The following is a 16,023-nucleotide window of genomic DNA, read 5'->3' on the forward strand; positions in this document are numbered from 1 at the left end:
CCAAAAAAATTAGTAATAATAATTCTGACATTATTAATTTCATTCTTCGTCAGTTTATAAGTTATCAAAACTATTTTAAAAAATATTGCTGTTTTGTGAAATGAGCAGAACCAGATCATTATATACCTCAACAACGATACTGTATGAGGATGTATTTTGATGGAAGTGGATCTCTTTGACAAAGAGAAGATCTAACTCAGTTTCAATTGATCAAGGATGGATAGAAGCAGCTACACCCAAAGAAAGAACACTGGGAAATGAATGTAAACTGTTTGCATTTTTGTTTTTCTTCCCGGGTTATTTTTACCTTCTGAATCCAATTCTTCCTGTGCAACAAGAAAACAGTTCGGTTCTGCAAACATATATTGTATCTAGGATATACTGTAACCTATTCAACATGTAAAGGACTGCTTGCCATCTGGGGGAGGGGGTGGAGGGAGGGAGAGGAAAAATCGGAATAGCAGTGAGTGTAAGGGATAATGTTGTAAAAAATTACCCTGGCATGGGTGATGTCAATAAAAAGTTATTTTTAAAAAATTACTGTTTTAACTGTTCTTGTTGTGAACATCTTATTCAGCATCTTTTCATGGTTCTTTGAAATAATTTTTCCCTCCTTATTTATAGTATAATAGAATTCTGTTTAGCTACTCCCTGGCTGACAGAAATAACCTTATTTTCCAATTTTTTGACATCACACAAAAAAAAGCTGCTACATTTTTGTGTCTGTAGAACCTTTTCCTCTTTCTTTGCTCTCTTTTGAGTATAGACACAGCTGTGGTGAAGCTGGGTCAAAGGGCATGTACTGGGTTAGTTATTTTTTGTGTATAATTCCAATTGGTTTGCAGATGGTTAGCCCATTCATAGTTCTTAGAGTGCATCTCTGTGACTGTTTCCCTGAATCCCCTCCAATCCATGTATAGACAATTCAAAGCAACTCATAGCTAGAAGTGGAGAGAGTCAGGAGTTCTAATCATTTCCTAGCCATGTGAATTAAGCAAATTATTTAACTTTTATTTGTTTCAGTCTCCTTGTCATATCACTGCTACCACTTGACTTAACTCATTTAACTTAAAGTCCCCTGAGCTTTGCTATTCATCCTACAAGTAGTCTTTTAGGACCTCTGGGCCTTTCCATCTGCTCTAAGCTAAAATTTCTTTTACATGTTTTCTCCCCCAAGTAGAGTCTGAGTTTTTTAGAGCAGGGACTATCTAGCTTTTTCTTTTGTTTTCCCAATGCTTGATACCAATAAATGCCTAATAAATACTTTTCCCATTCAATCATTTATTCCTAGCTAATAGTTTTGTTATTTTAAACAAAATAGATCATTTTGGACTAGGGAAGGGGGCTTTTGGAATAATTGCAAAAGACACACGATAACGTGTAAAGAAAAGAAAACTGAATAGACTCAGAAGACCTAATTATGAATACCAATTCTGCTATTTTATAACTGTGTGACCTTTTAAACAAATTACTTAACCATCCTCAATTTCTTCATTTGTAAAATAAAGGGGTTCAACAAAATGTTTTCTTCCAGCTTAAAAACCCTGTAATCTTGTGAAGGATTCATGTAGGAGGTAATATTGAGACAGATACATTGATTTTGAACCATAGTTTAAAAATGAATCAGTAAAGCTGAGGTGGTAGTCCTCTTGAAAGTTTCAAATTTTAGCTCTGATATTAAGTCACTTGACTTCAGTAAACTAAATATATATATTAATAGCTGATTATATATACTGTATTTTGCAAAGTAAACACTGGAGGATACATAAGAAAAAGAAAACATTTCTGTCCTCACGTGGCTGATGTCCTACCTACAAGTATAACTCCCAGTGGATCAGTATGTGAAAGAAGATAATTTTTCTTTTCATGGTCCTGAGATGCCCTTTAGCTTTTTATTTCCATGAGACATAATTATGTGAAATCAAGATTCCTTAGGATATACCTAACTATCTGGGAGAGTAGCTTGAAAAAGGGCTAGGAGATGGTTGGAGATATATCGCCAAAAAAAGAATATTTAGTCTATTTGTCTTTTTGTTTTTTTACTTTATTCATTGCACAATAAATCATATAATCATATCATACTAAACTTTTGAACTGAGTATATAGAACTTGCCGTATATGTGTGAGTCTCTGAGGTTGATAGACAATATATTTTGATTTTGATATTTTGAGCAACAGTTCATTTTAGTCTCAAGAATAATTTGGATAGTCAATAAGAAGTTAATCCAAGGTGTTCTCTGAAGCTGCCTATCCTACAAGTCTGAGGGTCCTCGGATGGCCACTGGGAATGCTGCAGCATCAACACAAACTATTACAAAATATTTAAAAATAGCATGCATACCAGGATCAGTAAGAATTGATAAGGATTTGTGAAGGATTAAATTTAAATTTGTCCATGGAACAATGATGAAATGACTTCTTCTCAAGCAGAAAACTGGGAAAAAAATTATACATCCAAAGGTTCTGATAAAGGCCTCATTTCTAAAATATATAGAGATTGTTAAAATTTATAAGAATACAAGCCATTCTCAAATTGATAAATGCTTAAATGATATGAACACACAATTTCCAGATGAAGAAATGAAAACCATTTCTAGTCATATGAAAACATGCTCTAAAACATTATTGATCAGAGAAATGCAAATTAAGACACCTCTGAGATACCCCTACACACCTGTCAGATTGGCTAGGATGACAGGAAAAGATAATGATGAATGTTGGAGGGGATGCGGGAAAACTGGGACACTGCTACATTGTTGGTGGAGTTGTGAACTGATCCAACCATTCTGGAAAGCAATTTGGAATTATGCCCAAAGGGCTATCAAACTGTACATATTCTTTGATTCATCAGTGTCTCTACTGAGCCTGTATTCCAAAGAAATCATAAAAAAGGGAAAAGGACCCACATGTGCAAAATTGATTGTAGTTGCCCTTTTTGTAGAAGCAAGAAACTGGAAACTGAGTGGATACCCGTCAGCTGGGGAATGGCTGAATGAGTTATAGTATATGAATGCTATGGAATATTATTGTTTTGTATGATTTCAGAGAGTCCTGGAGAGACTTAGATGAACTGATGCTAAGTGAAGTGAGTAAAACCAAGAGAACATTGTACACAGCAACAAAAAGGTTATATGATGATCAAATATGATGAATGGGGCTCTTTTTAACAATGAGGTGATTCAGACCAATTCCAAAAGACTTGTGATGGAGAGAGCCATCCACATCCAGTGAGAGGACTGAGGGGATCGATTGAGGATCACAACATAGTATGTGCACCTTTTTTGCTGTTTGCTTGTCTTTTCTTTTCTTCTTCTTTTTTTTTTTCCTTTTTTGAGCTTACTTTTCTTGTGCAGCATGATAATTATGGAAATACGTATAGAATTCCACATGTTTAACATATTTTAGAATACTTGGGGACTAGGGAAGGGAGTAAGGGGAAGGCAGGAGGAAAAAAATTGGAACACAAGGTTTTGCAAGGGCGAAAGTTGAAAACTAGCTTTGCATACATTTTGAAAATAAAAAGCTATTAAAAAAAAGAAAGAAAGAAAGAAAAAGATATGACTTCCTCTCGTGTTTGGACGTATAGTTTGAAACATTTTAAGATCCTTGAATTTTATACACCAAAGCTTTCCCAGCTGTGGGATGTTGTAAAGTTTGAGGAAACAACATTCTCAGGGAGGGTGGGAAAGGAATGATGAAAATTATTTTTAATACAGTTTCCACATAAATACATCTAATTTTTTTCAATGAAGATAAAATTCAAATCAAACAAAAGCAAGAGTAACACAGTAAATTTGCAGTGAATCGGGGAGGTTTTAGCTGCCCATCATCATGATTTCCTTTTTCTGTGATAAAGTAAAAATGTTTTGAATTTGTAGTATATAGATGGGCTTCAATACTAGGTTCTACCACTTATTACTGGGTAAGTTTGGACAAATCACACCTCCTCTCTGGACCTCAATTGTAAAATGAAGGGGTAGGAAAGAAAGACATCTTCTCCATCTCAAAACCTAACATCTCATGACAGTAAATAGTAATGCAGCTATGATTTGTGGTATTTATGATATGGGCTCTTTTACTGTGAGAGGCTCAGTAGGTAGATAGCTGGTCTGGGAGTCAAAGAAACTTGAATTGGACACATACAGGTAGCTAGGCTTTTTGATTTAGCAAAAGTCACTGAAGCTCACAGTATCCCAGGTAACACTCTAAGGCTAGAAGTTGCTCATCCAAATTGATAGAGCATCATCTTATCAGGAGCTCCCTCTAAATTGTTATGCTGCTTCCCCAGTAGAGTGCACTGAGTTAGGGTAGACTGCTGGTAGGGCCTTATACCTGGGGACATCTCCTGCTCATTCAGATCCCTGAAGATAAAACCAGAGACTCACTCAGTGATATAAATCTTGGCACAAGCCACCATGACTAAGTGGTCATTTTTCCTACTTGGAGATGGCCCTTTGTAAGGAATACTGGATCAGTAACCCTGATCTTGCTGAAGATACCTCCTTTGTATTTTAAAAAAGCTAGTCATTTAGAGGAATGTGTCCAAATTCCCTTATGTGCTGTGCAGTTTCCAAGTTCATATGTGTAAGATTAAGCAAGGTTAAATGACTTGTCCAGGGTCGCACAGCTAATAAGTATCTAAGGCCAGATTTAAACTAAGGAAAATGAGCCTGTCTGTCTCCAGGCCTGGCACTCTATCCACTGAGCTACCTAACTGTCTCTGTCTGACATATAGTACATCCTTAATAAATGATCATTTTCCTTCTTTATCTCATTCCTATATGGATACGGTTATAAAGGGTCAAAAGCAAAACCAAGGCAATTTCACAAAATAAATAATAAAATCAGAGTTTTAGAACTAGAAAGGTTCCTATTGGCATCTAATCCAATCCTCTCATTTTGTTGAGAAGGAAATTGAAGTCCAAATAGATACACCTCAGTGCCAAAAATAATTTATACCATGGCAATATTTATAAAGGCAAATTAATAATAGCACAATATTCTGTAGAGTGCTTCCAGTGCAGGTGAACATGATTTCTTATCTAATGTCACTCAGTGGTTAAATTGACCAGATTTGAAGTTAGAAGATAGAGTTCAAATTTTGGACCTGATACTTAAAATCTGTGTAACCATAAGCAAGTCACCTAACCTTCAGACTTGAAGTTTCCCTTCTGTAAAAGAAGGTATTGGACTAAATGACCTCACAGACCTTTCTAGTCTAATAGAATTTACAGTTTGATGGCATCTCATTTATACCTTAATTACGTAAATAAATACATAACATTTATATTTACTTTAAAATTTGGAAAACACTTTCCTTGTAACAATCCTATGGGATAGACAAAACAAGTATTATTAGTCGTTTTAAAAAGGCAGAGAAATTGAGGTCTAAGAGGTTAGATGATTTGCCAAGGATCACACAGTGACTTGTCTAGAAGTAGTAATCATTATCATAAATTATGAGGGATCATCCCCTAGTGTGTAGGGGCACAATGAATAGAGTCCCAGGTCTGGAATTAGGAAGATGTGAGTTCAAATTTGACTTCAGACATTTGATATGATACTGAAAAAGTAACTTTATCCCTGTTTGCCTCAGTTCCCTCATCTGCAAAATAATAATAATAATCATAGCACCTGCCTCCCAGGGATGTTGTGAGAATTAAATGAGGTAATTATTGTAAAGTGTTTGGCACATAGTAAATACCATGTAAATATTAGCTCTTATTATTATTTATACTGGACTTAAAGCCAGAATAACTTGTTTTAAATGGTAATAAAGAGGAAAAGAATGCTGAGTTTGAATCCAGCTCTGCCACATTCTATTGACATGACTTTAGACACATTAATTAATGTCTCTGAGCTTCAGTTTCCTGAGTTTGGACTAGGGTTAATTTTTAAGGTTCCTTCCAACTCTTTATCTATGATCCTAAATGCCAGATGGGCGACACTTGGCAAATCACTTAACCATTCTGAGCCTCATTTCCTCATTTGTAAAATAAAAATGTGGAACTCATTGATGTCAAAAGACCCTTGGAACTTTTTAAAATTTTTCAGTTTATAGAAAATTTCAATATTATTTATTTTTATAATGTTGGTGTTATACAATACAATTTTTTTCTGATTCTGCTCTCTTTATATCACTTTATAAAAAACTTCTTATGTCTTTTTGAAATCATATATTTCTTCCTTTCTTTTTTTCCTAATTTTTTTTTATTATAGCTTTTTATTTACAAAACATATGCATGGATAATTTTTCAACACTGACCTATATAAAAACTTCTGTTCCAACTTCCCCCCCTTCCCCTAGATGGCAGGTAGTCCAATACTGTTAAATATGTTAAAGTATATGTTAAATCCAGTATATGTATACATATTTATACAGTTATCTTGCTACTCAAGAAAGATCGGATCTAGAAAAAAGGTAAAAAAAAAAAAAAAAAAAACCTGAGAAGGAAAACAAAAATGCAAGCAAACAATAACAGAAACAGTGGAAATGCTATGTTGTGTTCCACACTCATTTCCCATAGTTCTCTCTTTGAGTGTAGCTGATTCTCTTCATTATTGAACAATTGGAACTGGTTTGGATCATTTCATTGTTGAAGAAAACCTTGTCCATCAGAATTGATCATCATATAGTATTGTTATTGATGTGTATAATGAATGATCTCCTGGTTCTGCTAATTTCGCTTAGCATCAGTTCATGTAAGTTTCTCCAGGCCTCTCTGAAATTATCCTGCTGGTTATTTCTTACAAAACAATAATATTCCATAATATTCATATACCACAATTTACCCAACCATTCTCCAATTGATGGAAATCCATTCAATTTCCAGTTTCTAGACACTACAAAAAGTACTGCCACAAACATTTTTGCCCTTTGAGCTTTAAAGAAGCTCTGATTTAGATATGGAAAAATTGTTCAGCCCTCCAGTGCAATTTGCTCATTTTTCAGTGAAGGAAACTAAGGTCCAGAGAGATTAACAGTTAATTAGCAGTGAGCTCACTAGATTTGCAGAAAGAGGACTACATACGTACAAGCTATTTAACCATAATCAAGTCATGATATAGTTTCTCTCTTTATAAAAGGTGTGATCTCAAAGGCCCTTTCATGTGAAAACCTATGATGCCATATCTTGGGGGATCCTCAAGAAGATCCCTGCATGAGGCTGATTTCACAAAAATCTAGAAAGACTTGCATGAACTGATGCTAAGTGAAGTAAGCAGAACCAAGGGAACATTGTACACAGCAATAAGAAGATTATGTGATGATCAACAGTGATGGTCTTCATTTTTTTTTCCAGCAACGAGATAATTCAAGGCAATTCCAATAGACTTGTGATAGAAAGAGTCATTCACATTTAGAGAAAATACTATGGAGATTGAATGTGAATCAAAGCACAGTATTTTCATTTGTTGTTGTTGTTTGTTTATTTGCTTGGTTTTTTTCCCCTTTTGATCTGATTTTTTTTTCTTGCACATGAGGATGAATTGGAAATATATTCAGAAGAACCGCACATGTTTTTTTTCTTTTGTTTTGTTTTGCTGAGGCAATTAGGATTAAGTGACTTGTCCAGAGTCACACAGCTAGTATACATGTTTAACTTATATCAGATTACTTGCTGTCTTGGGGCAGGTGGAAAGAAAGGGAGAAACATTTGAAACATAAGGTTTTGAAAAGATGAATGTTGAAAACTAACTTTGCATGTATTATTAAAAAATAAAATAACATGTAGGTAAGCTAAATCTACAATTAGGAAAAAAAAGGTTTCTGCATGGAAGGGTATGAGAATCATGAAGCTAAAAGTCAGAGAGGTTGAAAGGACTGCCTAAATAAAACACAATCTAATTAAGATCAAACTGTCCCTTTCAGCTTCTCTTCAAGTATAATAGGACATCCCAGTTGTGCAGAATAGTTAAAGTCCAGCATTTGTTAAAAATTGTTTTTCGTATGTAATTTGGGAAAAACAAAATATTAAAAATGAAAAAAAAAGAAAATATTCCATTCATGGGGTACGATCAGTACAAAAACATGGAGTTAGTTGCTGGAGTTATGTATGTGTGGCCAGTATGCCTGAATCATAGAATGTGAGAAGAGATTGGAAAGATAAAAAGGGATCACTTTTTGAGGAGCCTTACATGTCAAATAGAATTAATATTTCATTCTCAAGGTAATAAGGAAAAATGGGAGTTATATGTGATGAGTATGTGAGTTGTATGTGAGAGGGTGATGCAGTGACATGTTTATTTCAGAAGAAGAAAGAGAGAAAGAAAGAAAGAAGAAAGAGAAAGAAAAAGAGAGAGAAAGAGAAAAAGAAAGAGAGGAAAAGAAAGAAATAGAGAGAAAGAGAAAGAGGAGAAGGAAGAAAGAAAGAAAAAGAAAGGAAGGAAGATAGACACAAAGAAAAAAGAAAGAAAGCTGTGTATACCCAATCTTCCTCAGACCAATACTCTTCCTCAGAGTTGTTACTTATCCTTTGTTGTCTCTCTCTCTTTTTTTTTTTTTTTGGGGGGGGGAGGAAGGTAACTGGGGATAAGTGACTTGCCCAGAGTCACACAAATAGTAAATGTTAAGTTTCTGAGGCTGAATTTGAACTCATGTCCTCCTGACTCCAGGGCTAGTGCTCTATCTGCTGCATCATCTAGTTGGATCCTTGTTCTTCATTCTTTAAGATGACCATGACGGGAGCAGCTAGTTGGTGCAGTAGATAGAGCACCAGCCCTAAAGTCAGGAGGACCTGAATTCAAATTTGACCTCAGCCACTTAACATTTCCTAGCTATGTGACCCTGGGCAAGTCACTTAACTCCAATTGCCTCAGCAAAAAAAAAATTTTTTAAATGACCATGACACCATGGGATGTCATGATATGCAAATGAGTTGGATTTAAATGAGAGAGGGCTGCACAAAATCACTCAATAAAGAAGGAGAACTAAGAAAGAGCAATATTATGAAAACTTGAAGAGAAGAAAACATCCAGTAGAACAAGGGAATCAAAAGTAACAACTGTAGCAGAGAAATCAAGAAGGATAAGGGCTGAAAACAGGCCACTAATTTCGGCAATTACAAAATCAATAGTAACTTTGGAATGAACAATCTCAGTTAAATGATGAGGTTGGAAGCCAAACTACAGAGGATGTCAGGCAAGAGTGAGAGAAGAGGCGGTGGCTGGGGGGGGTACAGTGTATCTGGCCTGAAGTTGGGAAGTCTTATCCTCCGGAGTTAGAATGTTGCCTCAGGCTCTTACTTGAGATAGGACCCTGAGCAAGTCGCTTAAACCTCTTTGCCTCAGTTTTCTCATTTGTAAAATGAACTAGAGAACAAGATGGCAAACCACTCTAATGTTTTTGCCAAGATAATCTTAGAGAGTCAGATTGACTGAAAAAAAAAAAAAAGACAACAGCAATAAGAGAAGAGGAAGTAGAGGTACCAAGTATAGATTGTTTGGGTTTTGTTTTTTTTTTCAGAGAGTTCAGCTGAGAAGGTAAGAAGAAATTATAGGATGATAAATAGTGGGAATGGTCAGATCAAGTCGGCCTTTTTTTTAAGTATGGAAGGATGTGAAAATATTGTAGGCAGAAGAGAAAAAATCAAGAGATAAGGAATAATTGGAGACTGAGAGGATCATTATGGGAGCAATCTATTGGAGAAGATAGAAGATGAGATGAAGGCTTCATGTAGAGGGGTTGGTTGAGAAGAGTCAGTTCTTTATTAGAGACAATAAGCAAGATACTGAAAGAATGATCAATGATTTCAAAGGAATGTGAAATGAGAAGAGGGAGAGAAGATCATTCTGGTAGTGAAAGGTCTCTGGTTCTGGTGAAGAAAAAAGTCCTTAACTGAGAGGTTGAGAGAAGAAAATTTAAAGGTCCTCTTCTCTCTCTATACTACTTCACTTGGTAATTCATCAGTTCCCATTGATTTAATTACCATTTCTATGCTGATGATTTTCAAATCAACATTTCTTGTCCTAATCACTAAGCTGACCTTCTACCACACATCTTTAATTACCTTTCAAATATCACATCTGAAATTAAACATACATACAAAACTCAAGATTTTTCTCCCTAGACCTTCCTACATTCCTGATTACTGTAAAGGGCAATATCATTCTCTCAGTCCCTCAGGCTTACAATCTAGGAGTCATTCTTTATTTCTATTTCTCCAATTGCACATCAGATCTGTTGCCAAGATCTGTATGTTTCATCTTTGCAGCATCTTTCAAGTACTCCACTTTCTCTCCTCTGACACTGTCACCATTCTAATGCAGCTTCTCATTGCCTTACTCCTCAGTCACTGCAAAAGACTATTGTTGGAGGAGAACTGTTTGGTTCTGCAAATATGTATTATATCTAGGATACACTGCAACATATTTAACATATATAGGACTGCTTGCCATCTTGGGGGGGGTGGAGGGAGGGAGGGGAAAAAACGAAACATAAGTGAGTGCAAGAGATAATGTTGTAAAAAATTACCCTGGCATGGATTCTGTCAATACAAAGTTATTATTAAATAAAATAAAATTTAAAAAAAAAGACTATTGTTGGGTCTACCTGCCTCAAATCTCTCCTCACTTCAATTCATTCTCCATTCAGTCACTAAAATGATTTTCCTACAACGCAAGTCTGATCCTGTCACCTCCAATCATTCAATTCATGTTGTCTACAGGAGCAAATTCAAAATGTTCTATTTGGCATTCAAAGTCCTTCATAAGTTAGCCTCTTCCCATCTTTCCAATCTTCTAATTCCTTACTCCCCAGAATATACCCTTTTGTCCAGTAACACCGACTTCTTGCTATTCTTGGAACAAGAAACTCCATCACTCAACTCCAGGCATTCTCTGAAATGCCATCCCTCCTCAATTCTATCTTTTGAATTTCCTGTCTTTTTTTTAAGTTCCAAAAAAAAAAATTCCACCTTCTATGGGAAGCCTTCACCAATCCTTTTTAATTCCAATGTCTTTTCTCTGTTAATTATTTCCTATCTTATACATAGCTTGCATTGTATATATTTATTTGCATGTTGTCTTCCTCCATTAGATTGTAAGCAACTTGAGGTTTTTGTTTTTTGTTTTGTTTTGTTTTGTTTTGTTTTTACTACTTTTTGTATCCCTAGCACTTAGCATAATGTCTGGCAGATAGTAGGCACTTAATAAATGTTTATTGATTAATTGATTGATCACTTGCTGTGATTACAGAAATAGGGAATTGATTATGGAAATAGGAAATTATAGAAGGATTTTCTTGCAGGAGGAAAGGCTCAGTTAAGTAACAAACATTTGCAAATAAACCCCATCAATAATATGATTTCTAGCTCCATTCAAAAATACATTATTAGGAGCAATGGAGGTGAATAGGAATAATCTAGGATTGGGATTTGGCAATCATGATCAATTTATAGGACAATAGAACACGAGATTTAAGAGTAGAAGATAGTGCAGTGAACTGGTTCACTAAGGGATCAAGATTCAGAAGGAAGGGTCGTTCTCAACCTTGGAAAATACTGAAGGGATGGAAGGCTTGGCAAGAATGCAGAATATAGTTAGAGATAGTAAGGCATAGTGAAGGATGGAATGGTAAAAGATTATAAGCAGAGAAAGGAAATTCAAAGTTCTTGAAACCAAAAATGGAAGTGACAAGATTGAGGATAACCAATCCCACATATGGGCTGCTAGGTGGCACCATAGTGCATAGAATGCTGGGTCTGAAGTCAGGATGATTCAGATTCATCTTCCTGAGTTCAAATTCAGCTTCAGATACTTACTACCTGAGTGATCCTGGACAGTTATTTAACTCTATTTCCTCAGTTTCTTCATCTGTAAAAAGAACTAGAGAAGGAAATGGCAAACCACTCCAGTATCTCTGCCAAGAAAATCCTAAATGGGGTCATGAAGAATTGGACACAACTGAAATGACAGAACAACAATATAGTGAACGAGTAGATCATGGCATTTGAGTAGATTGAGAAATTAATAGAAGCATCAACATATACAGGAAGGCTCCTTAAGAGGAGAGCAAGAATTAGGATAAAGAGAGAAAGACAGCCCTTACACTCATTGAAAGGAGAGAAAATGTTCTAGGGGTCAGTAAGATATGGGCCACTAAGTTCCGGATTGGGTGATAAACTTGATACTGTGAACCTCAAGTGAAGGTGGAGGGTGAGATGGAGGGAGTCTGAAGGGGCAATAGGAAGCAAAACACTAGGACCACTAAATTGGGATATATTGGAGAAAATTCAGCCAGCATTGGAAAGGATGGCCAAGCACGCAATGTCATCTGGAAGAAGTTTCTCACGCAATAATGGAAAGTAAAAAACCAAAACCAAAAACAACAACAACAAAAAAAAAAAAAAACTAGTAGAAGAACAGGCCCTACACTATGAAAACATAAAAGGAAGAAGGAATGGCAAAGAAATCATGAGACTAAGAGGGATTGGAAAGGTATCATGATACATTAGGCACTGAAATTAATTTTTATGTAAATTTTATTATGTTTATATGAACTTTTATTATATTTAGTTGATTGTACGGTTGGTCAATGTTAAGTTTTAAATAAAATATTTAATTAAAAATAGAAGATATGCATATTGATGACTACTAGTTAAAAAGAAGGGCATTTTTTTTTTAATCATTTTAACGTTAGTCTACTGGGAAAAGTCCATCTCATCTTACCCCATAAAGCTGTGCATGGTGATAAGTAACGTTTTGGTTCAGGGCCACTTAAACTAGAAAGACATTGCTGTGACCTTGGAGGAATTTGTTGAGTCTGCGGGAGCCAGCAACCACATAAGCAACTTGGAAAAGGTTGCTGCTGCAGCCAGAATTTACCCACAAGGCAATATTGCTTTTGGGTGGCAGTCAAGATCTGTTTATGAGACTAGGTCCAAGGGTAAACCAGGTGCTTTCCAAAGACTTAGGCAGCTACATTGGTTCCTTCAGACCATGGATGAGTCACTTAGGTGTTATATCTGGCTATTATAATATTATAGGGTGGTAAATGAAATGATAACCCCCAGCCTGAAGCAATGAAAGTGCTTTTTAAAAAGTCAGCTGACAGAGCTTCTCCTAAAATATTTTCTTTGACTACTCCCCTGAGTTGACTGCTGATCCCTCTATCCCTGAGAACTTCATCCTTTCCTTGTCTTCCTCTCCTGCCAGACTCAAGGGTCAAAGTAGTGGCCCTGATATCTGGCTCCAAAAAGACCTGAGATTCTTGCATACATATGGTCAGTCATAAATTCTACTCTTCCCATGACTCATATATAGCAAAATAAAATCCCTCTCTTCCCCGCCCTTCCATATCCCACACTGATTCCACTGCCTTTTTGTGATTTTTGTTTACCTTTCAACTATGCCCTTAATATTCAGTTTAACCTGATTTTACTTTTTAAATGAATTTTTTCAACAAACAAAAATTTATTTTCTCTTCTTTTTGCATCCCTACTCATTGGAAAAAGGAAGAGATAATCCTTATAACAATTCACATAGTTAATTTCCCACAAAATGAATTTCCACATTGATCACGTTCAAAAATGTGTGTCTCCTATTTCTAGCTGAGACTATCACCCTTCTTTTAGGAGGTTTAACCTGATTTAACTCAGTGACCACAGAATGACAATGCCCCATTAGGCAGCTAGTTGCTCATTATTGCCCTTCCTCCTCAATTCATTATTATAGTATAATGGAAATCAGGATTTGGGTTCAAATCTCAGCTCTGTTGCTTTCTACTTTTATGACTTTGAACAAATCATATACTTTTCTGATCTCAGTTTTCTCATGTACAAAATGGCAGGGGGTAGGAGAACAGATTTGAACTAAATGATTTCTGAGGTTCTAGTTGTAAATTCTATGAATATTCACATACATACAGCCATACTTGACCTTTTCTGAAACCTACAGTCCCTTCCCTCTACTCCCCACTAGAATTCCTCTTGGTGTCACACTAGAAGAGACTGGATAATCTCCCCTCTTTAATTCTTCTGTCCTTCCCAATTTCTCTTTTCCAGATGTGAGGTGACATATAGAGAAATGTACATGTATGCCATTTTAGGGAAACAATTTTTAGGTGATGAAGTTATTCAACAGGAATAAATTCAATGTAACAAACCTTTTTTTAGTTCATCTACACAGACATAATATTGAAAATAAGATATAAAATCTCAGAGGGTACATTTATTCATTCTTATATTTGTCTATAGAGATTTTTTCCCCCAAAAGGTTATATAGAGTCAGGAAGAACTGAATTCACATCCTACCTCAGATACTAGTTGTGTGACCCTAGGCAAATCATTTAACCTCTGTCTGAATTCCCTCATGTTTAAAATGGGGATAATACCTTCTAGGATTGTTGTGAAGATCAAGTGAGATAATATTTGTAAAGTGATCTGTAAACCTTAAAGTGCTATGTAAATGATAGTTTATTATTATTATTGTTATTATTTTGAGCTGGTCTATGCAGACTAAAACTACTGTACTTTTCCAGCTATCAATCTGTTCAAAATTGTGTAGAAGATATTCTGCTTAGTGAATGTTAGAAGGACAACTTTAAGTTTCTTTTTAGCATTATGAGCAAGGATAATTGCTGTACCTTTAATAATATTTAATAGCCAGGCCTAAGTATCTGAAAATCATTCTCAAATGTCAACTCTTAAGAACTAAATGCAAGCAAATGCCAGTTCAGAACTTAGCCTTGCTACATCTTTCCATGAATGACAAAAGCCACCTTAGCCCATCTTTCCCTTTCCAAAGCTAGTTCCACCTTTCAATTTCAAAGAATTTCTAGAATAGATGATGGTCAAAATCTGGGTTGCCCATGTTAAATATGACAAGTCTGTCATTACTTCTAAAGAATACACACAAGGCTTACAATCAGAGGATTTAGATTTGAGCAACTTATTTGCTCAGTGACTCTAGGCACTTAACTTCTCAAGGTTTCAGGTTCCTTATTTGGAAAAATGAGAGTTTTTCCTAAACAATCCCTCCCAGCTCCAAATCTATGCCACTGATATTTCTGTGAATTTGCAGGGAGTGGGGAAGCAAAATGCATGAAAAGCCTTTTTCTGTATCTCTGGATGAAGATTTTCTGAGATGCCAACAAGTACATGAATGAAGATAATATGGAGTAGTTGGGAGAGTACTATATTTAATTTTACAATTCTTTCTTTAGGCTTTATTTTTCTTCTTTTTAAAATGAAGAGTTTGGAGAAGATGATCTCAATTCTAAATCTTTGGATCCTAGATGAAGCACAATCATGGGATCATAGATTGAGAACCAAAAGTAGACTTAAAAGTCAAATTCTACACCCTCATTTTACAAAGGAGAACACTGAAACAGAGAGATCGATCAACTTGCCCAGGATAACCCAGCTGACAAGTGATTGAGAGAATTTGAACACATGCCTTCCTTTCTCCCAAGTCCAGCGCCCTATGAAAACAAGCAGCCTCACCAAACCTGCTCCTTTGATCCTTCCTCATTCCTTCCATCCCCCAACTCAAAGGAAAAAAGGCTAACTCTGTGGTATGGAAGGGCTGTCTCCTACCCCCTGGACAAGGAGCTGGTAGCCTCCCAGTTAACAAGAAATAAGGCAGCCCTCTCTGAAATTCCCTTCTTATGGAGTCCAGATTTTAACCTTATTCCCATCTCTCAGGTTAAGGGAAATAAAACATCAAATTAGGTAAATCCTTTTACCCCAGGAGTCTTTCCTTTTCAATTCTAACCTCAGAAATCATAAGAATTTCACTGAACTCCCTCTGACCAAGGAAGCTGGCTTCTGGAGAAAGCCCAATGCCCCCCCACTCACCCTCGGAGACCTGAATGACCAGGAGGACAGCGGCAGCCAGGACAGCTACTCCTGTTGGTCCCATTCCTCTCCCCTCCAGCTTCCTCTCCCAGCTGGCTTGCAGGAAGCAAGAGGCTCCAGGTATGCCCGAGTCCAGAGGGTGGAAGGAGAGATAAGTGAGCTGAGCCCCACCCCCAGAGGTGCTAGTGTTGTACATTTCTCATATTTCTTTTCCTGAGGGAAGTTGGGT

At 36.1% G+C, this 16,023-nt stretch overlaps 1 protein-coding gene across 1 annotated transcript in view; it reads right to left on the minus strand.

Moving 5' to 3' along the window:
- CCL28 (C-C motif chemokine ligand 28) overlaps nucleotides 1-15,906 on the minus strand; it is a 31,759-nt gene extending 15,853 nt beyond the window's left edge. The window contains exon 1 of the mRNA XM_051990505.1: nucleotides 15,795-15,906. Within this exon, the coding sequence (XP_051846465.1) occupies nucleotides 15,795-15,858 (64 nt within the window). The 5' untranslated portion in view covers nucleotides 15,859-15,906. The remainder of the gene's footprint in view (nucleotides 1-15,794) is intronic.
- Nucleotides 15,907-16,023: the final 117 nt, after the last annotated feature.

Source organism: Antechinus flavipes, chromosome 1 (genome assembly GCF_016432865.1).
Source record: "Antechinus flavipes isolate AdamAnt ecotype Samford, QLD, Australia chromosome 1, AdamAnt_v2, whole genome shotgun sequence".
NCBI lineage: Eukaryota > Metazoa > Chordata > Mammalia > Dasyuromorphia > Dasyuridae > Antechinus > Antechinus flavipes.